The sequence below is a fragment of the Merops nubicus genome, unplaced genomic scaffold, assembly GCF_000691845.1.
Source record: "Merops nubicus isolate BGI_N331 unplaced genomic scaffold, ASM69184v1 scaffold8202, whole genome shotgun sequence".
Classification (NCBI taxonomy): Eukaryota; Metazoa; Chordata; class Aves; order Coraciiformes; family Meropidae; genus Merops; species Merops nubicus.
Window position 1 is genome coordinate 37102 of NW_008594203.1, and position 11715 is coordinate 48816.

The window sequence follows — 11715 nt, forward strand, 5'->3', positions numbered from 1 at the left end:
ACAAATCCTCCAACTTATCCTGCATCTTTACTCACTCATTTTCTCCCTTTATACACTCTTCCTCTTTTACTGCTTGCATATTTACTCTGCCTTTCATCTCTTCAGCTCTGGGACCAGAGTTTTGCTTGGGCAGCTCTTTGCTGCATGTCTAAATGGCTTATTTTGTCATGAGCTATAAAAGAAGAAAAATCAGTTATTGAAAAACCTGGTTGGAAATCTCTCTAAACCTCCCAGTTAAACCAGACTAATTCCTGTCAGTGACAGCCCAGGAAGATCAGTGTGATTGTTTTGATCTGCTTGAGATTCATCCTTCCTTCCCTAGTCCAGGCATAACTCTGGAGCAAGTCTCACTTTGGCCCTCAGTCTGCTGAACTGCCTGTTTTTAGGTTTAACTTCCCACTTTATTTGTGCTTTTCCAGACTCTTGCTCTGTTGGAAGAAGAGGATGACATAAATCAGATCACAGATTATTTCTCCTATGAGCACTTCTATGTCATATACTGTAAATTCTGGGAGCTGGACACTGACCATGATCTTTACATCAGCCAGAAGGATCTGGCTAGGTACAGTGATCAAGGTATGCTGCCAGCAAACTGTGCTGGGGTGGAGGGGATTGCTGAGAACAGAATATTCATTCCTACTAAAGAGTAAAGCCTAGCTTTAATTTTGTTAACTTGATGCCTCAAAAAATGTTAAATGGAGCCATCCATCTCTTCCAGAAATGCTGATGTACAGAGCCAGTTGTAGGGGCTTAGACACAGAGAAACACAGTACAAGCTATTTTCTCTGTGAGCAGCTAGAGAGGGAGCTGCTGTTCATGTGTGGGTCACTGCCAGAAAGACAAGCTAAAATGATGTCCTGAAACTTGTCTATTATATACTAAGGGGTTTGCAGCAACTTGGAAATAGGACCAACAAGGACAAGCCCCTGTGAACTTCAGAGATTGCTGAAGTGCAGCCTTGTTATGCATGAAAGAAGTCCCATGGTTTGGTGAAGCTGGGGAATTTCAGTTTGCACAGGCACTCTGGAGAATCTCTCCTGAGTTCAGTGTGAAATTCCTCTCCACAAGTTGAGTAGATGCTCTGAGTTGTCAAAGGCAGAAGGGCCATGGATAGGTTAATGGAATACAAATCCACAAAAGGCTAAAAAATTCCCAATTCCATGTTCTGTAGGCATTGTGCCAGGAGGAGGAACTCAGGTGTTGGCTATTTTAGGGTTACCCATTTTCTGAGAGCATGATATGCCCATGTGCTGACTTGTTAGAGTTGTTCTGGACAAGAGCTTGAGCTATTGACCAGCATGTTAAAACTGAAGACAAAGCCTTCTTGGATTCTTCATGTGGTTGCTGCACTTTTTGGGAAAGTAGTTCTGGGACAGAGAATCAGCTGTGGGGAAATGGGATGTTTGGACACATGTGACTGGGGGTGGCAGGAAAGCTGAAGCGTGGGGTAAGGGGTTGTGGTGTCAAAGGCTACAGGGATCTGGAGGTGTGACAAATTACCAGGCACTGCTGGAGCTCTGGGGATGGGGAGCCAAGATGCTAGTGGGTAAGGAAGAAGGAGAGGGGTGTGAGAATGAGAAACCTGTAGGGGGGTGTGTGTGTCAGAGTGGTGTGGTGGCTGCCCACCTGTTCTGAGTGGAGGTGTTCTTGGGGAGGCCATGAGGGTTCTGGGTGAGCGTGGCAGTCACAGGGGTCAGGAGCATTGATAACAGGCCTGGTGGGGTGAGGGTGGTACCACCCTTAGCCTCCAGCCTTCATAACACAATGTATTCAGAAGGGGCTTCCACCAGTTCCTGGGAAAGCCCTGCTACCTAAGTGAAAACATCCAGGCACAGCTCCCCCAGGAAAGGGGCCAGCCCTGGCTGGCTGCTGTGTCCCTGCCAGGAGGATCTGTCCCACACATTTCCTGGCTGCCAAAGGCCTCCCACTCACCTGAAACCATCCTTATTTTTCATTGTCATTCCCTGCAGCAGGATTGCCACAGCCTGTGCTCTGCTAGGAAGTGTTTTGTAGGGATTTGATGTGTGATTTTTGCTTGATAACTTCTTTTGCAATACACACTGAAATAGTCTCCTCCTATCAGTAGGATTTACATATGTAGCAAATGCTACTCAGCAAGGTAGGAGTAACACTGCTCATGTCCAAGAATCCAAATAACACACAGCTGCCACATTTGTGGGGAAATAGGGTGTTTGGGCAGAGACACTGGGAGAATCTTCTTTCTCTTCTACAAAATGCTGCTAAAGAGAGATCAGTAAAGTGGTTAGACAGTGTAGATAGAACATAATTTCAGTAATAGGAAATAGCTTTGTGTGGATTCAGCACGAACAACTGATAGCAGTTACTCCTGTGACCTGTAGCTTAATTTTCTCTGTTCTCTTTGTTTGCAGCTTTATCGAGCAGGATTATTGAGCGGATATTCAGCGGCGCTGTGGTGAGGTGAGGAACAGCATACTGCCTGGGGACAGAGGTGAAGGGAGTTTGTCAGCCTGGGTAGAAATACAAGACACTCTCCAAATCCCCACTGATCAGAGTGGTTTCCAGTATGGTGCTCTGGCTGGAGCTGCCTGAAAATGGAGTGAGACTTCTGCATATTTTGAGCAAATAAATTTCAATATCTCATCGGATGAGCAGCTATAGACTACACTGTAGAACAAGCTGGGCTTAGCTGGAGGGAACATGCAAGCACTATTTTTGCCCCATGGGGCAGAGGGACAGCTGGAGAGCACTGCTTTGAAGCCTCCAAAAAGTCAAACAGCCCAGCAGTTGTGGGAGGGGATGTGGTAGAGGAGCCTCAGCTCTGCAGTGACAGCAAGGCGACAGCTGCTGTGCCCCTGGGGAGCCACACAAGGACTGGTGCTGCTGGGTGCAGGGGGTACAGGCTAAGTGGTTGATGATGCCCCATGTTCTCTCATCAATGATGTGAGGCTTTTGAAAAAAATATCTTTGATAACATTCTGAGTATTCAGGAGCCTGTTGATTTGGTTGTTTTATTTTATTTTCCCTCATGTGTCTTCCAGAGGCAGTGAAGTTCAAAAGGAAGGCCGCATGAGCTACGCTGATTTTGTGTGGCTCCTGATTTCAGAGGAAGACAAAAGGAGTGCCACAAGGTCTGACTGATTTCTGTGTCTTAATGAAAGTATTGAGATGAGCAGATAACACTATAGAAACTTCTGTGACCTACCACTTTCTACAAGGGGTAGCAGCTTGGCTTCCAGTGATTATTATGAAGAAAGCAACTTACTGTCAACCTTTGTTCACATCACTTGCCTTCTTTGAGGGGCAGTTGTGCAGAGCAGACTTTCCTTGTGATGTTTCATGTCCTGGTAGTCATCAATCCCTTTGGTTACCCCATGCCAGAGCACTAGGGGATGGGGAAGGGGAACGTGCTGCGTGGGCTTGCTGGTGCAGTGCTGTGCTCTCACTAGTGCTGTCTCTTTGCTAGCATTGAGTACTGGTTCCGGTGCATGGACCTGGATGGGGATGGAGTGCTCTCCATGTATGAGCTGGAGTACTTCTATGAGGAGCAGTGTGAGCGGATGGAAGTGATGGGCATTGAACCACTGCCTTTCCATGACTTGCTCTGTCAGATGCTTGATCTCGTGAAGCCAGAGAGGGAAGGTAAGTCCTGTTTCATGGGAGTTTCCATCCTCTCTGCTCTATGGTGGATGGAGAAAGTCATGCCCCTGTGAGACTCATCCATAGGTGGAGCCTTGTGTTAGAGTCACAGGGCTGAAATGACTGCACAAGGTCAAGGGCTGAACAGTGGCTATTGTGCCATCATATTATCCACGAGGAGGTTCAAAATGCTAGAACAAGAGACCTTGTGAATGAACTTGGTGCAACTGGAGCAACGAGTCTTGATACTCCAGCTGTGGGATGTGCTGACAGTCTAGATTATGAAACTGGCCCACTCCCATTGACATTCCCTCAGATTTCACATGGATGTGAAAGACCTCCACACATATGTGAGATTTAAGCCTAATAAATATACCCATTTATTGAATAATATAGAAACCTTGGCAGACTTCAGAAGAAATTTTGTAATCTTGTAGCACACTGGTGTTCTAATTAAAACTTTGGTGAGACTGGCAAGGAACAGGTCCAGTCTCAGTAGCACAATGATGTGGGGTTTTTTTCTGTAGGAATAGTAACTCTGCGAGACCTGAAGAGGTGCAGAATGGCTCATGTGTTCTACAACACCTTCTTCAACTTAGAGAAGTATCTGGACAATGAACAGAGGGATCCCTTTGCAGTGCAAAAGGTATAAATCCCCTTTATTTCTAAATACAGCCCTTCTCAAACCCATCTTCAAAATGCCACTGGATGTAAGGAGAATCCAGATGAATATAAGAAAGCAAAGTTTTTCACAAGTAGGCCAGTTGAACACTGGAACAGTTTGCCCAGAGAGGCTGTGCAGCTTCTGTTCTTGGAGGTTTTCAAGATGTGACTGGACAAAGCCTTGAGCCCCCTGATCTGACCTCGTGGCAAGCCCTGATTTGAACAGAGGCTGGCACTAGAGCCCTACTGGGTCTCTTCCAACACAAGTAATGCTGCTATTCTGTGATTCTGTTGCCATCAGTAATTCTACTACACCAGCACTGGCAGCACAGTGTGTGATTCTAGAGGGGGTAGCCAGAGCCTGCTGAGTTGCACTGATTCAGCAGGCTGAAAGAGGAGCACTCTGCTCTGCTAGGAGGGAACCTGCTTTGTTCAGGTTAGAGGGGAGCTGTGAGCTTCAGAACTTGAGATCCCATTTGTCTTCTCCTGTCCCCTATGCAGCTGCAGGCATAAATAAATCAGCTCCATGTAAAGAAAGGTTCATTAAACATCTAGAGTTGGACTCTGAGCCATAAACCAGCACTAGCAATTTCCCCATAGCCTACACAGAATCAGTCAGACCTTGGCCACACAGGGGCTGAGGCAGATGAGGTGCCAGCTCCAAGATCAGGCCATGCATGTGGCAGACTAGGTGGAAGGTTTGGTGATCAGCCTGGCTGCACTGTCATTGGATCAGGCCATGCTTGTGGCAGACTAGGTGGAAGGTTTGGATGTTGCAAGTTGTGCCTGGTGATCAGCCTGGCTGCACTGTCATTCATCCTCCTTTCTTCCCAGGCAGAGAAAACACAGGAGGAGACTGTGGCTTTTTATTTTGCAGTTGTTGCTCACCACTAACTGTGGGATGTTCAGAGACTTGAGCTTTGCCAGCTGGTGCTGTAAAGTCCCTCACTTCTGGCTTGCCTTGCTTATCCAGTGAAACCAGATGTGAGTGCAGCTGAAGGACTATCTCCCAGAAGCCTCTTATCTGGTCACAGTACAGTGAAGTGGAGGTGATGCCAAACCCAGCTCCAATTCCCTCCCAGCTGTTCCCACATTACTTCTAAGAGGAACTTTGTGGTTCCATGATTCAAGGCTTAAACATATCCCTTGCCAGAGCCACCCTATTTTTGTTTGTTTGTTTGTTTAAACTGGATCATCCTATAAGCAGTCGAGTGGGGCCAGGGGGGATAACTTCTTGTCCTAACTTCTTGTCCTCCTTGTACAGTAAACAGCAGAGGGCCAAATGCTTATAAGGGTGTTACTCTGCAACCTTCTCTCAAACTTGCCCAAACTTAGCAAACTCTGAAGAGTTTGATCAGCAAAGTGATCAAAAGATCAGTTACAATTAACAATTAATTAAAGGCTTTAAATCACTAAGTTCTTTAACCAATTACAAAGTGCAGAGATGCAGTTTGCTTGCAGGGCTTGCTGAGCAAGGCATCTCTGCACTTTGTAATTGGTTAGTTTGCTTGCAGGGCTTGCTGAGCAAGAGCAAAGAGAATGTGCAGTTATTAATGTTCAGCATTTCTGAAATGAAGCAGGCTCAGTCTGTTGGCAGCTCAGGTCACACACTGAGCTTCAGAGAATCACAGAACCATTAAGGTTGGAAAAGACCTCTGAGATCATCAAGTCCAACCATTAACCCTACACTACCATGACCACTAAACCATGTCCTGAGGTATCATGTCCACGTGGTTTTGGACCCCCTCCAGGGCTGGTGACTCCCCCACCTCCCTGGGCAGCCTGTTCCAGTGCCTCACCACTCTTGCAGGAAAGAAATTCTTCTTAATGTCTAATCTAACTCTCCCCTGGCACAACTTAACCCCAGTTCCTCTTGTCCTATTGCTAGTTACCTGGGAGAAGAGACCAACCCCCACCTCACTACAATCTCCTTTCAGGTAGTTGTAGAGCACAACAAGGTCTCCCCTCAGCCTCCTCTTCTCCAGACTAAACACCCCCAGGTCCCTCAGCTGCTCCTCACAAGCCTTGTTCCCCAGACCCTTCACCAGCTTTGTTGCCCTTCTCTGGACCCACTCCAGCACATCAATGGCTTTCCTATACTGTGACACCTTGGTTATAGACCAAGGGATGTATTTTTGCACAGTGATTTATACAGATGTTAAGAAGGTTCAAAGTAATAGCAAGTCTTTTAGCGAAGGCAGTTTTTGGCTAGCTCTTACTAATATATTCACTTTTGACACTTGCTTACTCTTCCTAGAATTGCTGTTTCACATGTTTAGACCTATTGTAAACAGCCTTGGAGAGGCATGGCCAGAGCTTGACTGTCTGATCCCTTTAGGACATGGAGAATGATGGCCCTGAGCCCTCTGACTGGGACAGGTACGCTGCTGAGGAGTACGAGATCCTGGTGGCCGAGGAGTCGGGGAACGAAGAGTTCCACGAAGGGTAAGCATAGGCCTTGAGCTGCCCTGGGGACACGCTCTCTGCCTCCAGGTGAGCTTTGCTGGGAGCGCTGGCTAGTTGGCTAGTGGCCTTGTTGGTTGCCCCACAAGGCAGCCTTGGTTTATTGGTCAGAAGGGGCTGCTCTGGGGCAGCCCTGTGAGCCGGCCGCACGCGCTGCAGCGAGGCAGCACGGCTGGGGAAAGGACCAAGCCTTGTTCTTGTGGCAGCCACACAGAGATCAAATGACTTTTGGGAGGCTTGGCCGTGCATTGGCCATGTCACACTATCACAGGGTAGAAGCTGTAGCTGCATTACATTTATTATACCCAGCAGAGACTTTCTTAAGTCAAATCGTTTTACTTTCGGCCAAACTTTCTGCCTGTTAGTCTGTGTTCTTCATAAGCTGTTTCAGTGCTTTTGTTCTAAGTTTGCTGAGGCTTTTCTTTAACACAGGTTGGTTTCTGCAATACCTACACTCATTTTTGCAGCCTTCTGTAAAATTATGGACACTCCAACTATCCTCAGAGTCAATTAATTTAGGCAGAGCAGTTGCTCCAGAACCTCTCTGTGTGCAAGGGCTCCCTGCAGAGGCCCCTAAGGGAGACTCAGTGTAATTATCTTTTAGATTTGTGTCTGTGTTAATATCTTCTTGAGAATATTTCTCTGGAAGTCTCTAGGTTAATATAAGAAACATCCAAAGAATGTTTACCCTATGCTAATCTTACATGATTCAGGATTTCATCCCTTCTTGAATGGTATTTGTAGAGCCATTAAGAGGAAGAGTACTAAGAAAATTGCATCATTTTCAAAACTTCCCACACTGGAAATTGCTTGGGATAACAGTAGCACCTACTAATTAGCAACAGAGATTTGCAAAGCTATTGAGGGCTGTGTTTCCCTCTCTCCCTGTGATGTGCATCCAAACAGCTATGGGCTGTTCCCTCATCTCCTTGGAGCTGCCTTGCTTTTTTGTAGCCTTCACAATGGAAGATGAGGTAACACAGGATGGAAGATAAAACTCCTGTTCTCTACAGCTGCTTTGCAACACCTGTGTCCTCAGCACAGAAAAGAAATAGGAGTCTGCCACGAAAGCTTTGCAGGACCATGATTCCCCAAACTCACCAAAACCAGGGCAAAAGTGGCTGGTGATAGCAGATTTTTGAAGTCTGTCTGAAACAGCTCTGTGTCTTCCTGCAAGGAGCATGTCAGCAACCTTGCTGCTTGCCTTTAAGAGCCCCTGAAAAGCTCTGTAGTCATGGCAGCAGGATTAGATCTCATTTGTGGAGCATAGCAACAGACCACGCAGGAAAAAAGGAAGGGAGAAAGAAAAACAAAGAGCTGGATGCCCAGACAAATTTGCCAGAAACAGGCATTGAGTTTTTTCACATACATTATTTCTGCTGTCTTTTGAGCAGGACAGAAACGAGGAGTCTGTCTTGGTTGTCTGCAGGCTTGCCCATGAAGAGCACTGCTCCTGGAAGAGGGATCTCATCAAGGCATAGTGGGTTCTCAGAGTGACTTAAAGGATGCTGTGGCTCTATTATAGAGAGCTACAGTCACCAAAAATAAGAGAAATGTTTTGTCTTGCTCAAGACAACAATGAAGCATCATCTTTCACTGGAAGCTTGAGCTGATCTGAGCACTTGTGAGCCATGCTCTGCTTTAGTCACCTGTCTGAGAGGCAGTGAAGGGGGTTGTTCCCTGGTGAATGTAGACACACACTGCTGCTTGAAGGCAGAACCAATAATTGAATCTGAGCAGCACGAGCCCCTGATGCAGACAGAAGCACTGGTTTTGCAGAAATCCTTTATCACAGTCCAGGCTGTGCCCTGTCTGGAAGAAGTGGGCACTGCTTGCTTTATTGTTGTAGAAACCTGTTCCAGCCAGCTGATGTACATGGAAGCCACAGCTGCCTTCACAGAAAGAGATCCTTCTCCATCTGGAGGGAAATAAAGAGGAAGAGGACACCTTTTATCAGCTGCTTTAGGAGAGAATCCCCTTCACCTGAGTGACAAGGAGGGAGGGCACAATGCAGAGCAGTCCTGCTCAGAGGCAGATGGGTGGGACATAGACACAGGATCAGGAGATGTTGCTTTAAGCAGCTTAGGCTGGTTGTGTTGTCACCCTCAAGTCAGCTGCTGGCTCAGTTGCTCACTTCCATGACCCCAGCAGCACAAGGAAGGGACAGGGGGTAGAAGTACAGCACTAAAGCACCCAGTCACAAAATGTGTGTTTGCCAGAAGGAAAAACAAAGTTGTTCCTGGAGTAATTTGCCTTCTCTGCACAAACTAGAGTTGACATGGTTGAGTCTTAAGTTTGATCTACATGAGAGCCCATATTTGTATTTATGGGACTGTGAAGTTTTGGAGCTGGCCTGGAAGGTGAGGAGGTGATTATCTGTAGTGCTAATCTCAGGGATAAGCTATCCCTTGGATGCTTCCTACCCACAGAGGTGGAAAGCATTCCTTCCAAGATGAGAAGGGCAGGCACTGCTGAGCCTGAAGGAGCAAGAGAGTGAAGTGGAAAAGGACAATGGGAAGCATGTTTTTGAAGCAGATGTGAGATTTAGTTCAGAAGTGAAAGGCACTGGGGGGAAAAAAAATCATACTGGAGCTCCAAGTGCTGGTGGATGTGCAAGATAAACAGTACAGGACAGAGGTCACATCCCACCCACATTGAGGGGAAAAAAGGGAGAAGGCTAATGGAAGTTTGGGAAAATTGAAGAAAAAGGGGACACAAAAGGAATATTGCTAAGAACAGTATGGAAATGGAAACAAAAAGTTTTCATCAGCTGCTTCATCTGAAACCTAGGAGATACCAGAGAAAATGAGGCACCTCCAAACCTGGGCAGTCCATTCCCAGGTGGGGCTGCAGGGGAGGCAGAGCTGTGCAGCCTCCCAACAGGTACTGCTCCAGCACAAGGTGTGCATGTTGCACACAGGGGTACCAAACAAGCACACAGGATCCAGAACTGGTGCAGGGGCCAGACCATTGTTTCCCTTCTCCCACTTACACAAGGATCCAGAAGGTGGCAGGATTACTAAGCAGGTGCTTTCCTTTATGGAAGAGCTGAAAACATCCTCTCTGTGCTGTTTGTCTCTTCTTCCCCTAGGGATCACCAGACTCTAGCATAGCATCCTCCCCACAGCAGGACATGCAGCCTGAGAGGCTCCTGAGGAGCTGCTCTGCCTACATGTGGGTTAGTGAAGTGAAAAAACAGCACAAGAGCTGGTAGGGAATTCTTTCTTGGCACCATCCATGCTGGGGTATCAAAGGAGTTAACCTTTTTGCAGCAGTTTACCTCTGAACAAACCAGAGCTATTCCTGTGCTTGCCCTTGGAACACCTCCTGCAACATTTCCTTCATAAGCAGCATTGCTTTCAGCACAAAAGGAAAAATCTGAATGTCTTGGGAGCCCTGGGAAACTTAGTGTGCTGAGAATGGAGGGGAAACATCTTTAAAACATCATTTCTCTGGAGTAGGAATGGGATGAGAGCCCTCAGGTGATACCCTCTGCTGCAGAGCCCAGAACCACCATCCCAAATAGTGCAGCCAGTTGGAGCTGAGAATTCACAGCCAAACCTCCTCAGGCCATAAGTGCCCAGACCTGGATATTAAACTTCAAACCAAATGAGAGAGGAACATGACAGCAGGGCCACAATTGTTCTGTGGATGTCAAAACACATCCTAAGCCAGAAGATGCTTTGGAAACCAGGTGTTTCTGAGGAAGTTTGAGCAAGCCAGATCTCCTCTAGGGCCTGGATGACTATTTCTACACAGAATTATTAAGGTTACTGTGAGCTACTGACAATTGTTACTGAAACCAGACTCAGACTTTATCTAATGCTGAACAGTAGTGAAAAGTTGTTCTGGAACTTACAAATGAGGCTTGATGGGAGCACAAGTTCCTGTCAGCTCTCAGAACATTGATCATTACCATGCTGTTTTCAATGCCTTATAAATATCCTCCTTGAGGTTAATGTCCCACATGCTACTGTATTTTTGCCAGCTCTTTTAGTAGCCACAGAAAAAACTTGCCTGAAAACACCTTCACCAAAATACAGCTTTTAAAGACCTACCTTTTATTTTTGCAGATCATTTGAAGAAGACTATGACACAGAGGAAGCCTTATCTCCCCCTGAAACTGGAGACAAGTCAGACAAACTAGTTATTTCAGATCTCTCAGCATAGAGGAGTGGAAGACATGTAACCAATCTTTCAAACTGGATAGCATTCAGTCCCCAGACACTTAGGGATTTTTCTAAAATCCATCACTGGAGCAACGTGCTTCATTTTGTACACTGTACCTTGAGAACCCTTTTTCTCTTCCTGTGTAATTGCAAGAAGGTAATTTCTATAAAGAGGCTTTTTACAATGTGTTATCATGCACGCTCATTAAAAATGGTGATTGCACCTTGTTTCATTTATATATAAATTCTGTTATGTCCCCAGATGTGCAATAAATGCCAGCATCTAATGATTATCTGTAACAACTGCATGCAACATCTACAGTGGGTGTTTCTCAGCCAGTTCTGTCCTTGACTTTATACCAGGAGTGACAAAAGAGCTGCCAAATTAACTTAAAGGTGTGTCTAGAAATCTTCTAAAAACCAAGTCCCAATGAAGTTCTCTGTTTTTTCTGTGTCCTGGCAAGCAAGGCAACGTGCCTGCAGGTGGGGAGAGTGAGTTCCCCTTTTGTGCTGTAAACCACCAGCTCTTCCACTGGATACTGGACACGTTTCACTTGTGTGGGTCTGTGGACAGTTGGAGCACTACATGATGCAATCTGTCACTAAGAATTTGAGATACACTTAACATTTCTACCAGTTCTCCTGTGCATAAGAGGATCTTCCTCAGGCTAGTGTTTTGTCTCTGTAGGAGTGTTTTTCTAGCATATTTACAAAAAAACCCCAGACCTATGCTGGCCAGCTGGTGTGTTGAAGCTGCTCTGTCTTGTGTGCACCAGTTCCATCCATTCCCTGTGTTGTTCTC

The 11715-nt window shown here is 46.3% G+C and overlaps 1 protein-coding gene across 1 annotated transcript in view; it reads left to right on the forward strand.

Moving 5' to 3' along the window:
* The window catches only part of LOC103768530 (serine/threonine-protein phosphatase 2A regulatory subunit B'' subunit alpha-like), a 37137-nt gene extending 25921 nt beyond the window's left edge, over positions 1–11216 (forward strand). Inside the window, 7 exon segments of the mRNA XM_008935671.1 lie at positions 420–576; positions 2391–2439; positions 3021–3110; positions 3446–3621; positions 4146–4264; positions 6620–6726; positions 10818–11216. Coding sequence (XP_008933919.1) covers positions 420–576; positions 2391–2439; positions 3021–3110; positions 3446–3621; positions 4146–4264; positions 6620–6726; positions 10818–10914 — 795 coding nt within the window. The 3' untranslated portion in view covers positions 10915–11216.
* Positions 11217–11715: the final 499 nt, after the last annotated feature.